Source organism: Rhinopithecus roxellana, chromosome 2, assembly GCF_007565055.1.
Source record: "Rhinopithecus roxellana isolate Shanxi Qingling chromosome 2, ASM756505v1, whole genome shotgun sequence".
NCBI lineage: Eukaryota > Metazoa > Chordata > Mammalia > Primates > Cercopithecidae > Rhinopithecus > Rhinopithecus roxellana.
The window spans coordinates 169,770,175-169,788,931 of record NC_044550.1 but is presented as its reverse complement, the minus strand read 5'-3'; the positions used below and the strand labels follow the sequence as shown (position 1 = coordinate 169,788,931).

At 37.4% G+C, this 18,757-nt stretch overlaps 1 protein-coding gene across 4 annotated transcripts in view; it reads left to right on the top strand.

The window, feature by feature from the left end:
- ANAPC4 (anaphase promoting complex subunit 4) overlaps positions 1-18,757 on the top strand; it is a 41,645-nt gene that overhangs the window by 12,699 nt on the left and 10,189 nt on the right. For 3 of the 4 annotated variants that reach the window (XM_030924123.1, XM_010362978.2, XM_030924134.1), the window contains exons 8-20: positions 475-559; positions 1,244-1,348; positions 2,676-2,759; positions 4,162-4,248; positions 4,662-4,726; positions 5,017-5,059; positions 5,174-5,250; positions 7,010-7,110; positions 7,195-7,246; positions 13,552-13,607; positions 15,984-16,033; positions 17,246-17,302; positions 17,612-17,668. In XM_030924123.1, coding sequence (XP_030779983.1) covers positions 475-559; positions 1,244-1,348; positions 2,676-2,759; positions 4,162-4,248; positions 4,662-4,726; positions 5,017-5,059; positions 5,174-5,250; positions 7,010-7,110; positions 7,195-7,246; positions 13,552-13,607; positions 15,984-16,033; positions 17,246-17,302; positions 17,612-17,668 — 919 coding nt within the window. The remainder of the gene's footprint in view (positions 1-474; positions 560-1,243; positions 1,349-2,675; positions 2,760-4,161; positions 4,249-4,661; positions 4,727-5,016; positions 5,060-5,173; positions 5,251-7,009; positions 7,111-7,194; positions 7,247-13,551; positions 13,608-15,983; positions 16,034-17,245; positions 17,303-17,611; positions 17,669-18,757) is intronic. The other variant, XM_010362979.2, reaches the window with a different exon arrangement.

The following is an 18,757-nucleotide window of genomic DNA, read 5'->3' as shown; positions in this document are numbered from 1 at the left end:
TGTGTGGCCTTTCGTTTTATCAAGTTCTAATAATAATATGCACGTATGTTTAATAAATAAAAGGATATAAGTACTAGAGTTTCTAAAATTTAAGTATTCATGTTTTTAAAGCCCATTTAATGTATTTAGTAGCATCATAACGATGATAAAACTGATGACACTTTGTATTAGTTAGTAAAAGGATTGTTTTGTTATTGATGGTGCATAAATATAGTTGTTATTAAAATAACATATTCTTATTTTACCATAAGCTGATTTTTTTTAGGCTAGAGGAAATTTATGTTCTTTGAAAAAAGGAATAAACCTGATACGATTGAATATTGAGTGTGAGTGGGTTTGATGTTTCACTTCCCTCTGCAGGGGAGCTTTAGCATGTAGATTATATGAAAGCAGTAATAATTTATATCTTGGTTTAAGAATGTAATCATCTGTGTTGTTGATTCGTTCTCAGCTTGTTGCATTATTTTTAATTAGGCTTAATATTCTTGTCCTTGGAGGAAGCTCTGGATTTATTGAGCTTTATGCTTATGGAATGTTTAAAATTGCTCGAGTCACGGGGGTAAGATTTCTTTAAAATTTTCTCTTTCTAAATTATTTCTCTTAGAATATACTAGGTACTTATGGAAAAAGAATAAAACACCAGGTTTTTTTTCAGTCTCGGTTTTTAGAATTAAATGTTCAGAGAATAATTTTCTTAGTAAGATAAAATAATTGTGATATGTCTATAAAGATTGGGAGCTATTTGTGTAATTAGTCAAGTTTGTTTTTTTTTTTTCTTTAACAGAAAGATTAGTATGATACACTTGATTATGATTTAATGTTTTTCTAGTGTGAGATGTAAAAGAGCTTCAATGTGTGATTGGAGTGTAAATCTTCAGAAGCATTCTTAAGTCCAGTACTGAATCTACTATAGTTGCTACATCTCGGTCTTCTCCATAGCTTTTTCGTCTGACTCTTGCCACTCCGAAAAGGGGTAGAAAAGATTGCAGGCTCTGTGGAATATGTTGTTTCTCCAGCACTTGACTTGAGACTCGGGTAGGGGTGAGGGAACCAGGTTGTTTTTGTGGCCTTGTAACTAGAAAGGTCTATGCAGGCAGACACCTACCTTCATCTGCTCCATGTGTGTGGCTGGAGCTCGGAGTGTATGCTTCTGCTTTTTAAAGCTCTGCATTTTTGCTTTCTGCATGATAATCAGATTCAACCTAGCAATGATAATATACTAAGGGGTTTGACTCTTTTACAGATTGCTGGAACTTGTCTTGCATTATGTTTATCAAGTGATTTGAAATCATTATCAGTGGTCACGGAAGTCTCTACCAGTGGTGCTTCAGAAGTTTCATACTTTCAGGTGAGTATTGGAACTTGATAACAGTAGAGAGTAAATATGTATTTAACAGGTTTTATATAGGTTTTTATCCACATCTCACTGTATTGTAATGATCATTAAAATAATACAAAAATATCGACTTGGAATTTCTACATCCTAATATATTGAATGTTATTATAGTGAATACCGTATTATTCTCCCCATGCCCCAATACAGTTTTCATAAAAAGTGTTTTGATGGTCTATTAATGACCATATTAATTTGTTGCTCTTCCAGTTTGACTTCGTACCAAGTGTTTGCTTAGTACGACTGTCCCTGATAATAATAAAAGCTAATATTTATTGATTGTTTAATATGTGCCATATACCGAATGCTTCAGAACAATTGATTTGAATCTTTACAGCATTGTAATAGGCAGATACTGTTGTTATCCCCATTTTATAAGTAAGTACCTGGACACACAAATACTTCAGAACTTGCTTGATGGCACAGGATGGGAAAGTGATGCTAGGCAATCTGGCTGCATAGTCTGTACTCTTAACTAGCACATTGCATCTTGTGTAAAATGATCACTTAATATTGGGAAAACACTTTATTGTGTGCTATCTGCATTGTAGGTTGAGGAAACTAATTGGGCTCCCATAGAGTATCATAGTCTTGCCAAGAAATCGTTTCAAAGTTTTCATCTTAAATATCCCAGCCACTTAAGTATGTGTGAACTCTCAAACAAAAGTAGAAGAAAAAAGATGCAAGATGCAATGTGTGTGATGCCTTCCAACATTCTCTTTTTGTTCAGAGCATCAGAGAACTCTTGATTTACTGTTCACTATAGTAATGGTTGTTCATATTTGCTCATCATCTTAAGGTTATGTGAAACTATGACCACCAGAATTGCATTTGGGTTATAATAAAATGATTCACTACTACTGTGAAGTTGGTAACAGATAATTTTTGATGACAAATTTATTGAGATACAATTCATATACCATTGATAGATATTTTCCCAATATTTATCAGTAGCCTTTAATTCCTTATACATCCTTTAAGTTTTTACATATATTTGTGATTAAAAAATTTGTTTGTAATACTGTTGCAAAATATGTTATATTACATTTATTCTCTCTACACGGAAGGGGTTGATGACCCAGAGAGAGTGATTTGTGTATGGTTGTGTGTAGGTTAGGAAATCCTAAGGCTATGTGCTGTTAGTTTCCAAACCGTTCTGCTTGAAGAGGGCACAATTCTGACATAGTCTTTCTGATACATAGTTTGACCTACATTCTTTAAATTACATACTTTGCAGCAAGTGCATCTGATGATGACTCACTTTACTCTTTTGATTTTATAGCTTGAAACCAATCTGTTATACTCTTTCTTACCTGAAGTAACTCGGATGGCCAGAAAGTTTACTCATATTTCAGCTCTGTTACAGGTATTTATTTAGAGCTTGTTTTGTGTGAATATGTATTATTGGCTTCTAAGGTTCTGTAAGTAAAACACTTCAAAATTTTGTTTTGTAAAGCTGTCTGAAGTAGGGGTGTCTAATCTGATAGATAATCTTATAAGGTCTATTAAAGCAGGAAAAAGACGTTTAATTGAGAACCTACTTCCACTCCACCCTATTTTCCACCTCCAAAAGAGTTTAAATCTTTTAAAATATTCCTGTAAATAAAATACCATTTACATTATAAAGTATTGTGGGAAAAACAGTCTTCACATGAGTTTACATTTGTTCATGATAATCTCACCCCAAATTACCTCCCAATTCTGTAGATTGGTGATTTAGGCTGAGCTCAGCCAAGATGTTTGGGTGACCTGGGGAGGTTCAGCTGATCTTGAGTAGACTTGGTTATGCCAGCTGATATGTGTCCCTTGGCTATGATGTCTTGTCTCTACTCCACATCCTTCATACTCCAGCAAGCCAGCACAGGCTTGTCCACATGGTGGTGGTTAATGGAGCATCGAGGGTACAAGTCGAAGCCTACAAAAACGTTTCAGGCCCTGGAGTCAACAGTGTTATTTCTGCTGCATTCTGTTAGTCAAAGCAAGACTCAAGGGCTGAAGAAATTGACTCTACTACATCTGACTGGAGGAGCTACAAAAAATTGTGGCCATGTTTTTCATTCTACCACAGTCATTAATTTATTTGATATTAAAGATTTCTAGAGATCAGTATTTTTTTAAGGATCCTATTTGAAAATTGAATAGTTGACCAAACCAGTATTTTGACAGTTAGTGTAGATAAGACATATCTTATATAAAAAGCTTTGGAGATACTTGTTTTAACAGATAAAAATTTAAGAATGTTTTATTATGAAATTCTAAGAATCAGTGGAATGTTTCATTGTTAAGTGATGACCAAGCTATAGTCTTTTTCTTCATCTTAACTGAGTTAAAAGAGTGATTGAGGCTGAGCACAGTGGCACACAACTATAATCCCAGCACTTTGGGAGGCTGAGACAGGCGGATCACTTGAGGCCAGGAGTTCAAGACCAGCCTGGCCAACATAGGGAAGCCCCGTCTCTTCTAAAAATACAAAAATTAGCTGGGCATGGTGACGCGCACATATAATACCAGCTACTTGGGAGGCTGAGGCAGGAGAATCGCTTGAACCTGGGAAGTAGAGGTTGTAGTGAGCCAAGATGGCGCCACTGCACTCCAGCCTAAACAACAGAGCAAGACTGTCTCAATAAATAAATAAATAAAAATAAAAGTGATTGAAAGTAAATTCTAGATTTCTTTGAAACACTTGATCATAAGTACATATTATTTAGATAGCAAGTTGGTTTAAATATTTTTTATCATTTCAATTTTTTTTTCTTTTTTGCTAATAGTATATAAATTTGTCACTAACATGTATGTGTGAAGCATGGGAAGAAATACTAATGCAGATGGATTCTCGTCTCACCAAGTTTGTGCAGGTAAAGCCGCTGAAGTTTCCCATGGAGAGAGTTAATGCATTATGTATGTATTTACTTTGAGGTACATGAGAAAAATGTTTGATTCATAAAAGGTTAAGATCATGATTTCTTTCAAATGGCTTCGTCTAACTTCAAACTGCTTTCTCAGATTTGCAAAAAGGGCTCTTTTCCCATTGGTACAACTTAAGTGGGGACAGGATTGTGAAGTGGAGCTGGCGGGGCTTTGACAATAAGGGCAGGTGTTAGAACAGCTGATTGGCTGTCTTCTAGTCACTGATGTTCAGATGATCACTTTATGGATTTGATGAAAGTTTAAGGCAAGGAAAGGGAGTCATGCTCCTATAATTTTGAATAAATATGCTTATAATTTAAGAAATACATATATCACAATTTTTTTTTTCACTTTTTTCTAGGAAAAGACCACCACCACATCAGTGCAAGATGAGTTCATGCACTTGCTATTATGGGGGAAAGCAAGGTAGTAAACTCAGATTAGGTGTTCCTGCTTCTGCTTTTTTTTAACAGTAATTATTTATTTGAAAAGTAGTTGATAGTCATAGCATGTGATTTTTTTATTGATACATAATATTTTAATTGATATATAATGTTTTACATATTTATGGGGTATATATCATGTTACATGCATAGAAGTTTTTGTTGGGCTATTTATTTTGTTTCTTGTTTGTGTTTTGACATTTAAAAGTTGTAAGTGATGCATTCGGATTTCCAGTAGAGAAGTGACTAAAAATACTTTGTTTTTCATTGTAGTGCTGAACTTCAGACTCTCTTGATGAATCAGTTAACAGTAAAGGTGCAGTTAATGTATCTATGTATTTAAATGGCTATGAACACATTCTTAATTTTTTTTTCGAGTGGCATATAATATCCTGATTTTATGCTAAATATGTTTTCTTCTTTTAATTAGGGCTTAAAAAAGCTTGGCCAGTCTATAGAGTCATCATACTCCAGTATACAAAAATTGGTCATAAGTCACTTACAGAGGTATGAAGGTGACGTAGAATTTTTTGATATTGTATCCACACGTACCTGGCATTGGCCTTCTTTCTGCCGCCTTCTCTTCATCTATCATTCTCCTTTTAAGCATCTTCTAGCTAAAATTGTTGCATGGCATTTGAGAAGAATCTTCCTGTACCCAAGATTGAAAGAGTCAATAATAATTCTGCTTTTCGAAGTAATTTTCCAACATCTTTTCACCAGGCTAGACCCTATCTGGGTTTTTTTCTTAATCAGCTAAGCATGAAGTATATTTTGAAATAAGGCATATATCCCTTTTTTGAACAGTGAGATTAACATTTTACAGTTTACCAAGAATATTGTATATTTATGTATTTAATATCTTGGCAAGGTGTTGGTGATTTTACACAAGAGGAAGCAGAAGTTTAGAATCGGTTATATGGCTGGCCCAGTTACTAAGTGTCGGAGCCAAGACTTCATCCTAGATTTTCAAATCTCATGCTTTTTCTATCCATAGCTACTTCATTGAAGCAGTTTACAAGTGGATGCTGAGCGTTTGATTTATTTTGTTTGATTTTTGTTTTTTTGTTTTTTCAAGATGGAGTCTTGCCCAGGCTGGAGTGCAGTGGTGTGATCTCACCTCACTACAACCTCCGCTTCCTGGGTTCAAGCGATTCTCCTGCCTCAGCCTCTCAAGTAGCTGGGATTACAGGCGCGAACCACTATGCCTGGCTAATTTTTGTACTTTTAGTAGAGGGGGTTTCACCATGTTGGCCAGACTGGTCTTGAGCTCCTGACCTCAAGTGATCCACCTGCCTCGGCCTCCCAAAGTGCTGGGATTACAGGTGTGAGCCAGCACACCAGGTGGTGGTTGGTTTAAATTTTGATAAATTCCTATATGCTGAGTCCTTGGCCGTAACTACATCACCCCTCCCTTGGACCACTGTAGCACCCTCTGGACTAGTTGGGCTCTTTCAGTACACATTGTCCTTTGAATGTTTTCCCCAGTGGAGCTAAACATATTTCTCTCTTGCCTAAAAACTTCTAATGCCTTCCCCTAGAATGGAGAACTTTGTGTGGCCTTTAGCATACCTGCCTCTCTGCCTCGCCCACACTGGTGGCCTTTTAGTTTCTCCAGCTTGACGTTTTATCTCCCACCTAGGGCTTTTGTGTATTCCACTTGTCCCACCTTGTTCTTCACATGCATTCTTCAGCTCTCAGCTCACATTCATTCCTTCAGAAAAGCCTTTCTGAATCCCAGATTAGCTCAGGTTCTTCTATTATGCCTGCACCCTGTGTGTTTCCTTCAAGGCATTTATGGTAGTTGGAATGGTACACTGCATGACTGTGTGGTCATGACTGTCTTCCCTGTTATACTGTCAGTGCCATGAGACCCTTTGATTGTGCTCTCCGTTATGTCCCCGGTATCTAGCACGGTACCTGACCTAAAATGGGAACTTAAGAAATATTTATTGAACATTGACTGTGTAGTAGTTGGGTGAACAAGATGGCCATACGACTATCTTAAAAGGGTCAGGACTAACTGTGGAACACAATCTGATCATCTTACTAAATTTGATCTTGTCATTTGTTTATCTCTGTAGTCACATTGACCAGATGGTTCTGCTGCACTTTTTAGGAACAGTTTTGAGAAATAATTATTTCTCATGGAAAGAAAATGAAAGTTACTTTTCAGTTTTTATTTCTGAAAATTTAGAAGTATTCAGGCAAGGTACTCACTTGATGATTGTCGTGATACTAATTTATTTCTGCTCTGTTTGGATAGTGGCTCGGAGTCTTTATTATACCATTTAAGTGAATTGAAAGGAATGGCTTCATGGAAGCAAAAATATGAACCTCTTGGACTAGATGCTGCAGGAATCGAAGGTAGTGATGTAATTTCTCAGTGGAATACATTAAACACAGTTTACTTAATTTGACAAATGACATTTATTTATTTTTTCCCTTTAGATGCTATAACTGCTGTGGGTTCTTTTATACTCAAGGCAAATGAACTTCTTCAGTAAGTATTGGGAGTAGCTGGAATCATTGACCTAAGAATATATCACTTTTGACCTAAATAAGAACCTAGTAAGCTATTATGAGTCTCTTAAAATCATTTTTTAAATTTTTATCACAATTCTGTCTTTATATGATTCCAGTAAGCCAGCAGCACAGAGATTTTATAAAGTAAAGCTGTATTTTCCTGTCCTGGTCATCCTCACCTCAGGTCTTCTCCCCAGAGGGAATCATTTTAACTCTTCTATTTTTAGTTCTTCTATGGGTTACCTCCATATTTCTAAATTGTATGACTGTGCCACGTTTCTTTTGTCAGTTTTTAGAAATTAACTGTTTGTTTTGTTTTTCTTAGACTGTTTGGCTTGCTTGTTTTCTTGCATTGTCTGTCTTTTCTGTATCCTTCTGTCCTTTCCCTTCTGAAGGGTGGTATAGTACCTCTGGAGTCCCCTGTTCCAGATGTCTTCTTTAGCCTCCCACGCCTCTGCCTCAGCCCACAGTTGTGCTCCAGTTCTCCAGCACGGCTACCACCCAGGCATTTTCTTCATTACTCTCCTGGGTTAGACCCAGAACTGCTAGGATTGCCTTTGTTTCTTGGCTTATTTAATCATTTTGCTGGAAAACATCCTCTAGTAACTTTCTCAAAAAGCAGACATAGAAGGTAAACTTTATCTCCTTTTGTGTTTTTTCTCCTACCCTCACACTTAATTGACAGCTGGGTTTAGGATTCCCTGAGGGTTATTGATTTTCACATAGAACTTCAAAAGCAGAGTTCCATAGGATTCTGTGCTTTTTGTTGCTGATGGAAGGTCTGGTGCTTCTGATTCTTAGCCCTTTATAGTTGCTTTTTTTTCCTTTTGAAAAAGCTGTAAAAGCATTACTGTTTATTTTTGATCTGTTGAAATGTCATAACTGTTTTTAGGTGTGGGCCTTTTAATTCATTGTGCCATAATAAGCCATTTTAACCTGAATTCTCTTGTATTATTCTTTTAATAATTTCCTCCTCCCTCTTTTATTTACTTTATTGTTATTTATTTATTTTTGTGGCAGGGTCTCTCTGTGTTGCCTGGGCTAGACTTGAGCTCCTGGGCTCGAGTGATCCTCTTGCCTCAGCCTCCCTAGTAATTGGGACTACAGGAGTATGCCTTTATGCCAAGCTTTCTCTTTGTTTTAAACTAGATTTTTGTTCTAGAAATTCGTTTGGTCAAATATTAGAATTTGTGGTGGATTGATTTCTGTGTCTCTTCTTTTTCTCTTATATTTTTCATATCTTTGTCGTTTTTATTTTCTGAGTTTTTTGACTATTGTCAAATGTCAGTAAATATTTGTTGAGCACTTAACTATATTTTAAATACAGTGATAAGTAATGTTGAGAAAAACCAAGCAAGAAACAAGGACCTAGAGCATGATAAGGTAGGGGATTCAACTTCATACAGGTGGTCAGGGAGGCCTCACTGAGAGGGAAGGAGACAGGAGGGAGCAAGCCCTGTTGATGTTTGCAGGTGGAAGGGGCAGCAAGTGTGAAGGCCCTGAGTTTGGAGCATGGCTGGCATGTTGCAGGGACAAGGGCACTGTAGCTGAAGTGGATTGAATGAGAGTAAGGTAGGGGGTAGATGGACAGGTGATAGAGGGTGGCCAGGTTGCATAGAGCCTGTGGGGCAGTTGTTAGGACTTTGGCCTTTACTCTGGATGTAAAGAGAAGCTCTTGGGGAGTTAGGAGTCGTGGAAAGGATATGATTTAGGCTTCAGAAAGATCCCTCTTGCTACTCACAGTTGAGAAAAGCTCATAGATAGGCAAGGACAGAAGCCAAGAGAGAAATATGGTGGTCAGAATCTGAAGTGGTCAGGATTGGGATATATTTTGAGAGAATAATTAACAAGATTTTCTCAATGCTTATTTGTAGAAGGTGATAATAAGGGAGTCATAGATAATTATGAGTGTAGGGCCTTGGTACTTGAAAGAGTAGAATTGACATTTACTGAAAGGGGGAACAAATGTGAGGGCAGGTTTAGGAGGGGGAGTGTGGAATAAGATCAAGAGTTTGGTTTGGACATACTGGATTCTTCTTTAGAGTTAGCATTTTGAAGTAATTTTACATAAAAATTACAAGAATAATAAAGACAACTCTGGTTGTACTCCTTAATTCATCATTTTAAAATATTATAGTATATTTATCATATACTTTGTTTTCTGAAACGTGAGAATATGTTGTTTCTATCAGGTGCCTTTTCCTTGGAATACTTTAGTGCATATTTTCTAAGGATAAAATTATTTTATTTTTTTTTTTTTGAGACGGAGTCTCGCTCTGTCACCCAGGCTGGAGTGCAGTGGCGCTATCTCGGCTCACTGCAAGCTCCGCTTCCCGGGTTCACGCCATTCTCCTGCCTCAGCCTCCCGAGTAGCTGGGACTACAGATGCCCGCCACCTCGCCCGGCTAGTTTTTTTTTTTTTTTTGTATTTTTTAGTGGAGACGGGGTTTCACCGTGTTAGCCAGGATGGTCTCGATCTCCTGACCTCGTGATCCGCCCATCTTGGCCTCCCAAAGTGCTGGGATTACAGGCCTGAGCCACCGCGCCCGGCCAAAATTATTTTCTTACATAACCATAGTACAATTAACGAATTTAGGAATTTTAACATTAATACAGTATATTAGCCTATAGTTCAATTTCCCTTTAGCAATTATCCCAACATGTCCAGTATGATAAGATGCAGTTCAGGATCACGTATTCGTTTTAGTTGCTGTATCTTTTTAATTTTCAGCAGTTTCTCAAACTTTCTTGGTCTTTTATAAAAGTTGACATTTCTTTAAGAAGCACATCGTGTATGTATGTATATGTATGTCTGTATATCTTTATTTTATGTTTCTCATTTTAGCGTTATCTGATTTTTTTTAAATGATTATATTTAGGTTATGCATCCCTGGCCAGAAATACTACATAATTGGTATGTCCTTCTCAAGTTACCATATCCAGCAGCACACACAGTGTCCATCGTCCACCCCTCTCAGTGATGTTAATTTTGGCCACCCTGTCAGTGTGTTAGGCGTGTGGAATTTGAAATTCCCATTAGATCTGCAGGTGGAGCCGTCCGGCACAGTGTTAGTTATGTGAGACTAGTGTTCAAGGGGGAGGGGTCCAGGCTGGAAATGTGCATTTGGAAGCCATCAGCACATTGGTGTTATTTAAAGCCAACTGGGACTGGATGAGGTAATGAGTGTGCGTAGAGAGCAGGAGTGACCTGATTTCAGAATGGGGACAATGAAGAACTAGCAAAGGAGATGGGAGAGACAGAACAACCAGAGGAGTAGGCGTCCTGCAGGCTGAGTGAAGAAGGCATTGCAAGAAGGAATGAGGGATTGGTTGACAGATGCTAAGTCAAGCAAGGAAAACACCAAGAATAGAATAGAGTCTTAGAATATTATTAGGATAGTGACCTTGATAAGAGCCACCTTGGGGAGTGATGGGAACTGGTACAATACAGAATAAGCAGATGCAGAGAAGACAGCAAGTATAGCCTCTTGAGGAGTTTTGCTGTAAAGGGAGTGGCCAGTAGATGGAAGCAGAATTGTTGGGTTTTTTTCTTCTTTTTATCTTGGGAAGAACTGGAGCATGTTTATGGATGGAATGATCTAGAAGGTAAAAAATTGAGATGAGAGAGGAGAGGCTCTAAAGAGTATGAGAGAGGTGGGACCTAATGCAGAAGGGGAAGGGTTGGAAAAGCAGAGGCAGGAGCTCATCAGTTGTGGGAGGAAAGGCTGAGAGAGGAGGGTCACAGAGGCCAGTGTATGAGCAGATGGGAGCTGGGGGACGTTCTCTTCAAGGTGCTTTTATTATCTTAACAGGACATCTGTCATCAGCTAAGAGCAAGGATGGAGAGGCAGTGTTGGAGGTTTAAGAATACAAGGAGAGCTGTGAAGCAGCTGTCTAGTCCAGCAGGAGGTCCAGGGCACTAATGGAACAGGAGGGCTCTGGGAGTGGGAAAATGAAGCCGGCCAGCGTGACTGCAGGTCTGCTGCAGGAGTGGGGCATAGAGCAGGGGAGCAGTTAGATTCACCAGTCTTCATGAGCAAAATGAAGCAAGAGGAGCAAGGGAATTGAAGCAAGTACCAGATTAAAATGATGGCCCTTGAATCTGAACTACTTTAGGAAGGAAGTGAGGACATGTAGAGGCCGAGAGACGGTGAAAGGCAGTAGAACCAGTAGATGATGCGTCTTGGTGGGAGGAAGGTGGGGCCCCTGGAGAGAGACTGGACAGATAGGAGGGGGTGTTTGGTCAGCGGGATGCTTGAAATTGAGACTTAGAAGGGTTGCAGTTGGTGATGATGGGGTCTGGGGTGTGAACTTTGGAGTAAATGTCTAAGGTCGGGTTGGAGGACAGGATCATTAAACTGAACCATTGTCTTCAATTTCTTATTATAGCAGTCCTTTCTTTTAATTTCTCAAAGTGTTCTCCTGTTTCTTTAATCCTCGTTCAAAACTTCGCTTTTGTTTTGTGGATGTGACGTGTCACATCTTTCTGAGGGTATTAATTAGATTGCTGTTCCCTGAATTATCTTCCCTTGATGGGTCACTTTTCTGTTTATCTTAGTCTCTCCTTGCAAGGTTTCTTTAAATACCAGATGCTTGGTTGCTTACTCGTGTTTATTCAGGAGGCAGTTAAAAGTTGCTTGGAATCTCTGTAGGTTGGGGCAGCAGGGAGCAGGTGCCAGAGTATGTGGAGCTTTGCTTCAGGCTACTGGTGCCCACGTGAAAGTGCCTTAGGTCTTCCGGAGAGTAGCCCCGTAAGCATTCTTCGTGTGTTGGAGGAAAGAACATATTGACCACTCTGTGTTGTATTTCCAGTTTGTCCCCCTGTGTCCAGCCCCACACATCACCCTGAAGTCTTCTGTTAGAGCTGACATTGCTAAGGTCTGAGCATCCCTGGGCTTCTCCAGGGCAGGGGCTCCTTCCCAGGTGCCCTCTCCGTGCACTGCCTGGCACGGGGCCTCCGCTCTTAATCTGCATCAGTCACTTTTTCTGTTGAGCTGCATCAGTCCTCTGTCACTTGTAACGTTTCTGAAATTTAATTTCTTTTTTATTGTTCTTTTTGTTTTTGTGAGTTTCTAACACATGTACCCCTCTCCTATGGCCATTTTCATGGTATTTTAGAAGGTAGAGGCTGTAGATGTGTGTGCTCAGAAGACGAAAAAACACAAGGAGAAATGGCATTGCTTTTCCTGTGTTTTGAAGTATTTTTTGGTTCACCATATTTGCAGAGAGCAAATGTGAAATATTATGCTTTCTGTGATCACTTCTCATATGAGTGAAAGGTAGTTTAACTTATTGTTCTTTCAGGTAAGTAGAATTATTACAGGTTCCAGATGGAGAAACTGAGGCATCGAGCATTTTGATGTTGGTCTGGTGGCCTGGGATAGGGTTGAACATACTGCACAAAGGAACTTTTTTCTTTCTTTTATCATTGCTGCAAGAGGGTTTTGATTATATTGCTTAGTAACATAAGAGATGTTTCAGTCTTTTATTCCGGGCGTTTTACTTTGTACCAGAAGGTTAATGATACTGACCTACCTCTCCAGTGGTGTTATGAAACTTAATGCGTGGAAAGGGCTTTGAGATTTGGGAATGAAAAGCACAGGTTTTTGTCTAGAGTAATTATCTTACACATGTGAGCTTAAAGAGATAGTTTAAAAAGCGATAACCCATCTCTCTCTTCAGAAGCAGTTTTATCAACATGAAGATGACTTCCATGTATAACACTTAATTTTGGGGGTACATTTGTGTAAAGCCAAGGGAAAGTCAACTTTTGAGATCTCAATTGTTAGAATAAAAAATCAGCTTCCAAAAATAATGGTCCATTGATATCAGAGGTAATGACATAGCACAAATTTGTAATAATGGTTTTCTGTTGAAGTTGATGTTTTTTCTTCTTACTGACCAATGAGTATTTTCTTTTAAAATGAGAATAATGCTGAAAACTGTTTTTTTCTGATTTCTTTTATTTGCAAAGTTAGAAAAGGAGTTCATGCTTTACTGAATAACAAGAAAGACTGTTACACAGTTTGTGGCAAGGCTGTTGTAACCAGTTAGAATCTAAGTTATTTGCTTTATTTTTAGAATCAGTGTTTTCTTTTTTGAAATTTTATTTTTAGGTATGTGTTCGATTTGTAACATCTGCTGTTCTAAAGACTTAAATGTCACCCGGATAGGATAAAATAGAACAGTAAGGAGTATGATATTTCATGATAGTTGAGCAGTGATATATGAACCCCCCACATAATGATCTTATTTCTGATTTTTTTGTTTTTATCTCTTTAGAGTTATAGACAGTAGTATGAAAAACTTCAAAGCATTTTTTCGGTGGCTGTATGTGGGTAAGTTGAGTAAAGCATTTTTATTTTAATACTTTAAAAAAACTATAGGAGTATTAGATAGTTTCAATAAATCTAGTACAATTTCAAATACTTTGAGAGAATTGTATAATGATCCCTGTTATACCTTTCACGTAGCTTCAGCAGTTATCAACACATGGCCAGTCTTACTTTATTCATACACCCACCTCCCCACAGAAATATTTATTTATTTTTTTATTAGTATATAATAAATACACATTTTTGGAGTACTCGTGATAATTTAATATATTCATATAATTTGTAAAGATCAAATCAGTATAATTGGAATATGTATCACCTTAAACATTTTTCCCTGTGCTGGAAGCATTCCTCACAGAACTATTAAAGCTAACTTGTAGCCCGTGTTATCCCTGTTTGCTCACTGATAGTTCACATTTTTTAACTTTGTAATGTCTCCATAGGTTAAAATAACATTTTTAAAAATTTTTGTAAGTATCAGGCACTGTTAGGTGCTAGATTTTAAAAGTAAAAAAGAAAAAAATGTGAGTCTCTGTCCTTGGGTAGCTTATCTTCTGTTTGATTATTTGTTCTTCTATCTTTAGATCTCTACTGTCCACTATGGTAGCCACTAGCCACATGTGGCTATTTAAGTAGATTGAAATCCTGTACAACTGTATATTTGGTTCCTTAGCCATACTGTCCACATTTGAGGTTCTCAGCAGCCACAGATGGTTATTGACTGCATAGAAGTAGAACATTTCCATTACCACTTCTATTGTGTATTGATGCTCCAGCTAAATAGAATGCAGACCACTTATAGCCTGTCTTTGTATCTTCACAGTGTCTTTACATTTGGGCAGGTAGTTAATAAGTATTTGTTGACTTGATATGAAATGTTTTGTATTCACTCTGCAGTATATGCATATTTTATTTAGGTCCATTTATATTGCTATTTTTGTGAACTCTCAATATCCTTAAAATAATCCAGCATATATTTCCCTCCAGCATATGCAAAATTTAGTTTTAATGTAGTTTATCTCGCACTTGTTGACACTCTAAAGAGTAAAATAGAATGTAAATTACCTGTAATGTGCTGATATCCTTTAAACAAATGTCCAGATCTTCAGTTCTAGTATTGTAAAAACAGACTTTATATTTTTCAACCTAACATAATTGCTTTTGTTTAAAAACTGAATGTGATCTGCATATGTTGATACTTTTTGATGTTTCTGAAAACGGTACCAATACTAACCAGAATGAAGAACCAGAGTGCTTATCAGGCGGGCCTGTTTAAGATCCATGTTGTTAATTAAAATAAATTATAATATTAAAACTGAATGAGAACTTAGAAGTCTTTTTTTTTTGCAGAGGTAGTTTGGTTTTACTTATAATTATTGGATGTAATTTAGGCAGTGTCTATCCTTACTACACATTCTAACTGTAGTAAGAATCAGGATTAGAAGAGAAATGACTTACCGCTCAGTCCTTCTCATTAGAGCAGGATGTTGTAGAAAGCACACTGGATTGGAGAAGTGGAGATCTACTTGTAATCCTGGCTCTGTCCCCAGTAGCTGTATAACCTTGGTTTTCTTTTTTGTAAAATGTGATCTCCATGAAGGCAGGGATATCTTTTATACTGATGTATCGCTAGCACCTAGGGTACGCTCAATAAGTAGTGTTTTTGGATGGAAAGAATGAGTGGAACTAGATTTTAGCTCCCCTTTCAGATAACTTAGACGTTTAAATTAATTAAAAACAGTTATGTATTTGCAAAAGTACTTCTGACTTGCTTGTTACTGACCAACTGCAATTAGGAACCATGTTCGAATACCATGCAGAAGTACATGAAACATACTTTGTCTTGACTGAGGTGGAACATAATACAAAACACATAGTACTGAGGAGGACAATCCTGTGAAAGGACAAAGTCAACTACAGATACTAGATCAAAGAAAAGTACATAAATATACTGTGAGTGCATAGCAGAAAAGACCAAGGGAAATAAACAGATTTCTTTGGTATCGTAAGACTTTGGAGGAAAGGATGGCTTGCAGATTTTAAGAGCAGAAACATCACCAGGTTAAAAGGAGGGATCCTTACACACGTAGTCTTAGCCCAGACAGCAGTTAGATTTGTCTGGAGAGGCAACAGGTTGAATTGAAGAAGAAAAAGAATAGTTTAGAATGGTTAGACCAACAATTTTGAACCTGAAAATATGAAGCAAATTAAAGTTCTGGCACCCCTTAGTTTTTAGAAGAAAAATGTTTTTGTTGGTGAAAAGCTGTGTAAAATTGAAGATTTAGTTCAGTCAAACACCTTGTCTTTGAAATGTATTTAAAATTAAAATTATGTTTGTAGTTTGCTTTTAAAGATAGTTTTTTAACTTTGTATTTCCAGCAATGTTGAGAATGACAGAAGACCATGTGCTTCCCGAGCTGAACAAGGTAGTATGTACTAGTGCATTTTCACAGTGTTCACATTGTCCTGTTTGAACTCAGCTGTGCTGGTCATTTTGGTACTCTTCTTCAGTTATTAGTTAACAGGATGTCAGGATGTAGACATTAGATCCCTTAAGCACCACCTTTTTAAAAAAGAAATTTGCATGTTTTGTGTATTGTTTCATCTCATAGAATACCTTTATTACGACTTTCTAAATTTATAGTCTTCATGTTTGGATAAGGTTTTATAATCCATGTAAGACAGCATTCTTGTATTCCTTACTTTGACTTCCTTAAATTTTAAATGCTTCTTATTTTCCTTGGAAATCAGCTGCTTAGATATTAGTCCCTGTGTTGAAGTCTGGTAAGCAACAGTTTCTTTCTTAAGAAAGAAAGGAAGGGTTCCTGTAAGGACTATGACAAGCGGTGGTGGAATCTCCTTCCAGGGACGTCTTACAGAATAGGGCGGAATTTCCACTTGATTCCTGCAGCTCACTCTTCTTCACCCCTGCTGAAACTGTTTAGATAGGTTAGGTAGTTTTGAGCCTGAAAAAATGGACAGCATTAAAATTAGGCTTGTGAACTAGATGAGAAAGGGATTCTCCACTGTCTACAACTCATTTGCTAAGTAGATCTTTTGCACTGTGGGGGACTGGCCTTGCAAACCAGGAAAGTTTCACAATAGTTGTTTTTCTGACATCACTGTTAGCTTTATTTTGGGAGGTAAAATATGTCAGTTGTTGGAAGGGATCCTAAGGTATAATTTTCTGAGGGCTGAAGAACTAAATTGGGATAAATGCAGGTCATCACAAGAAGCAGGGGCCTGCACTGAAGCAGACAGCACTGTTTGCCTGTAGCCCTTAACTAAGGGTGACACATCTTATCTGGGGTCCAGTGCCCATTCCCAAAGGAGGAACCTCAGCACATGTGGTCTTAGCACAAGGCCTGAAATAATAAATAACCTTAGGCCATAAAGAGTTTTGTAACTATTGGATTAACTGATTGGAAGATGAGTTCACATGTTTAATTACATTCTTGGAACCCCAGACGTTCATATTTTCACAGTCGCATAATCTATATTTCTTTGAAAGAAGTTAGCCGGTTTTCCCATGGCCTTTAGTAGATGGTGAAAATGTCACATTTATTATTATGTACCATTTCTTTTATTGAGCAGCTTTCTTTTATCTTGATTTGTTTTCTTTTTGTTCCTTTTGTTGATAGATGACTCAGAAAGATATCACATTTGTTGCTGAATTTCTTACTGAACATTTCAATGAGGTAAGAAGTTGATATTTCCGTAATGCAGTTTAAAAAAAATTGTAGTAAACCTGGGTAATGACGAGACATAATTAAATTTAACCCAATTTAATTGAAGTCCATAGCAATTACTTTTTTTAAACTGTTGAACTAATTATGTTTCTAAACATAGTCAATAAACCAGACTTTTGTTTGTGTGTCTTATAATCTACAAAAGAAAATAATAACTGCCACTCACAGCTCTCTTGAAAAGGAAAGTTTGGGGTTTAAATTTAAGATATTTTTCTTTGTGAGTTGACTTAAGAATTAAACTGTGTTTATTTTTTCCAGGCTCCAGACCTTTATAATCGAAAAGGAAAATACTTCAACGTTGAAAGAGTTGGTCAGGTATGGGCTTTGAACTCATTTTAAAACCTTAGCAGTGTTCGTCTTTGTTATCCAAAGTTTCTGGAAAGTAACACGATACCAAGTAATACAGGAGCTCTGCCCTTTTAGTAAAATTACCAAAGAGCAGCAGTTTTGAAACATTTTGATTTGAGAACCCTTTTACATTCTTAAAAATTATCGAGGACTAAAAATACAAAAACTAGCTGGGTGTGGTGGTGCACACCTGTAATCCCAGCTACTTGGGAGGCTGAGGCAGGAGAATCACTTGAACCCAGAAGGCGCAGGTTTCAGTGAGCCAAGATGAAGCCACTGCACTCCACCCTGGGCGACAGAACAAGACTACGTCTCAAAAAAAAAATTATTGAGGACTAGAAAAGAGCTTTTGTTTATGCAAGTTATCTATTGCTGATAGGCATTATTAGGTATTAAAAATTAAACATAATAAAAAATTATTCCTTAATTCACTCAAAAATAGAATATAACAGCCGGGCATTGAAGCTCACACTTGTAATCCCAGCTACTTGCCAGCTACTCGAGAGGCTGAGGCATGAGAATCACTTGAACCCAGGAGGCGGAGGTTGCAGTGAGCCAAGATTGCATCACTGCACTCCAGCCTGGGCAACAGAGTGAGACTCAGTCTGAAAAGAAAAAGAAGAAAACAAAAAGAATATACCCACTTACTGTTACATGTTAATATAAATACTTTTAGTGAAAAAGGATATTTTACAAAATAAAAATAATTTAGTGAAGAGTGGTAATGTTTCATATTCTTGCAAACCTCTTTGATGTCCAGCCTAATAGAAAACAGGTGGATTCTCATATCTGCTGCTACTTTCAGTTTGTTTTGATATGTTGTTTCTATAGTATCAGTGTATATGAAAAAGTCTGGCCTCACACAGGTGTGTATATGAAAAGGGAGAAGTATTCTATTAGCTTTTTCAGATAATTGCGACTTTGCTTTATTACATCAAATCTGGACAAGTGATAATATCTTAAAGGTTCGTTTCAGCGTGGAATCTAAGGTTGCATCAGTGAACGTTGTTTACATTAAAATTCATTCATCTCCCTCGCACTTTGAACGGATCTTTT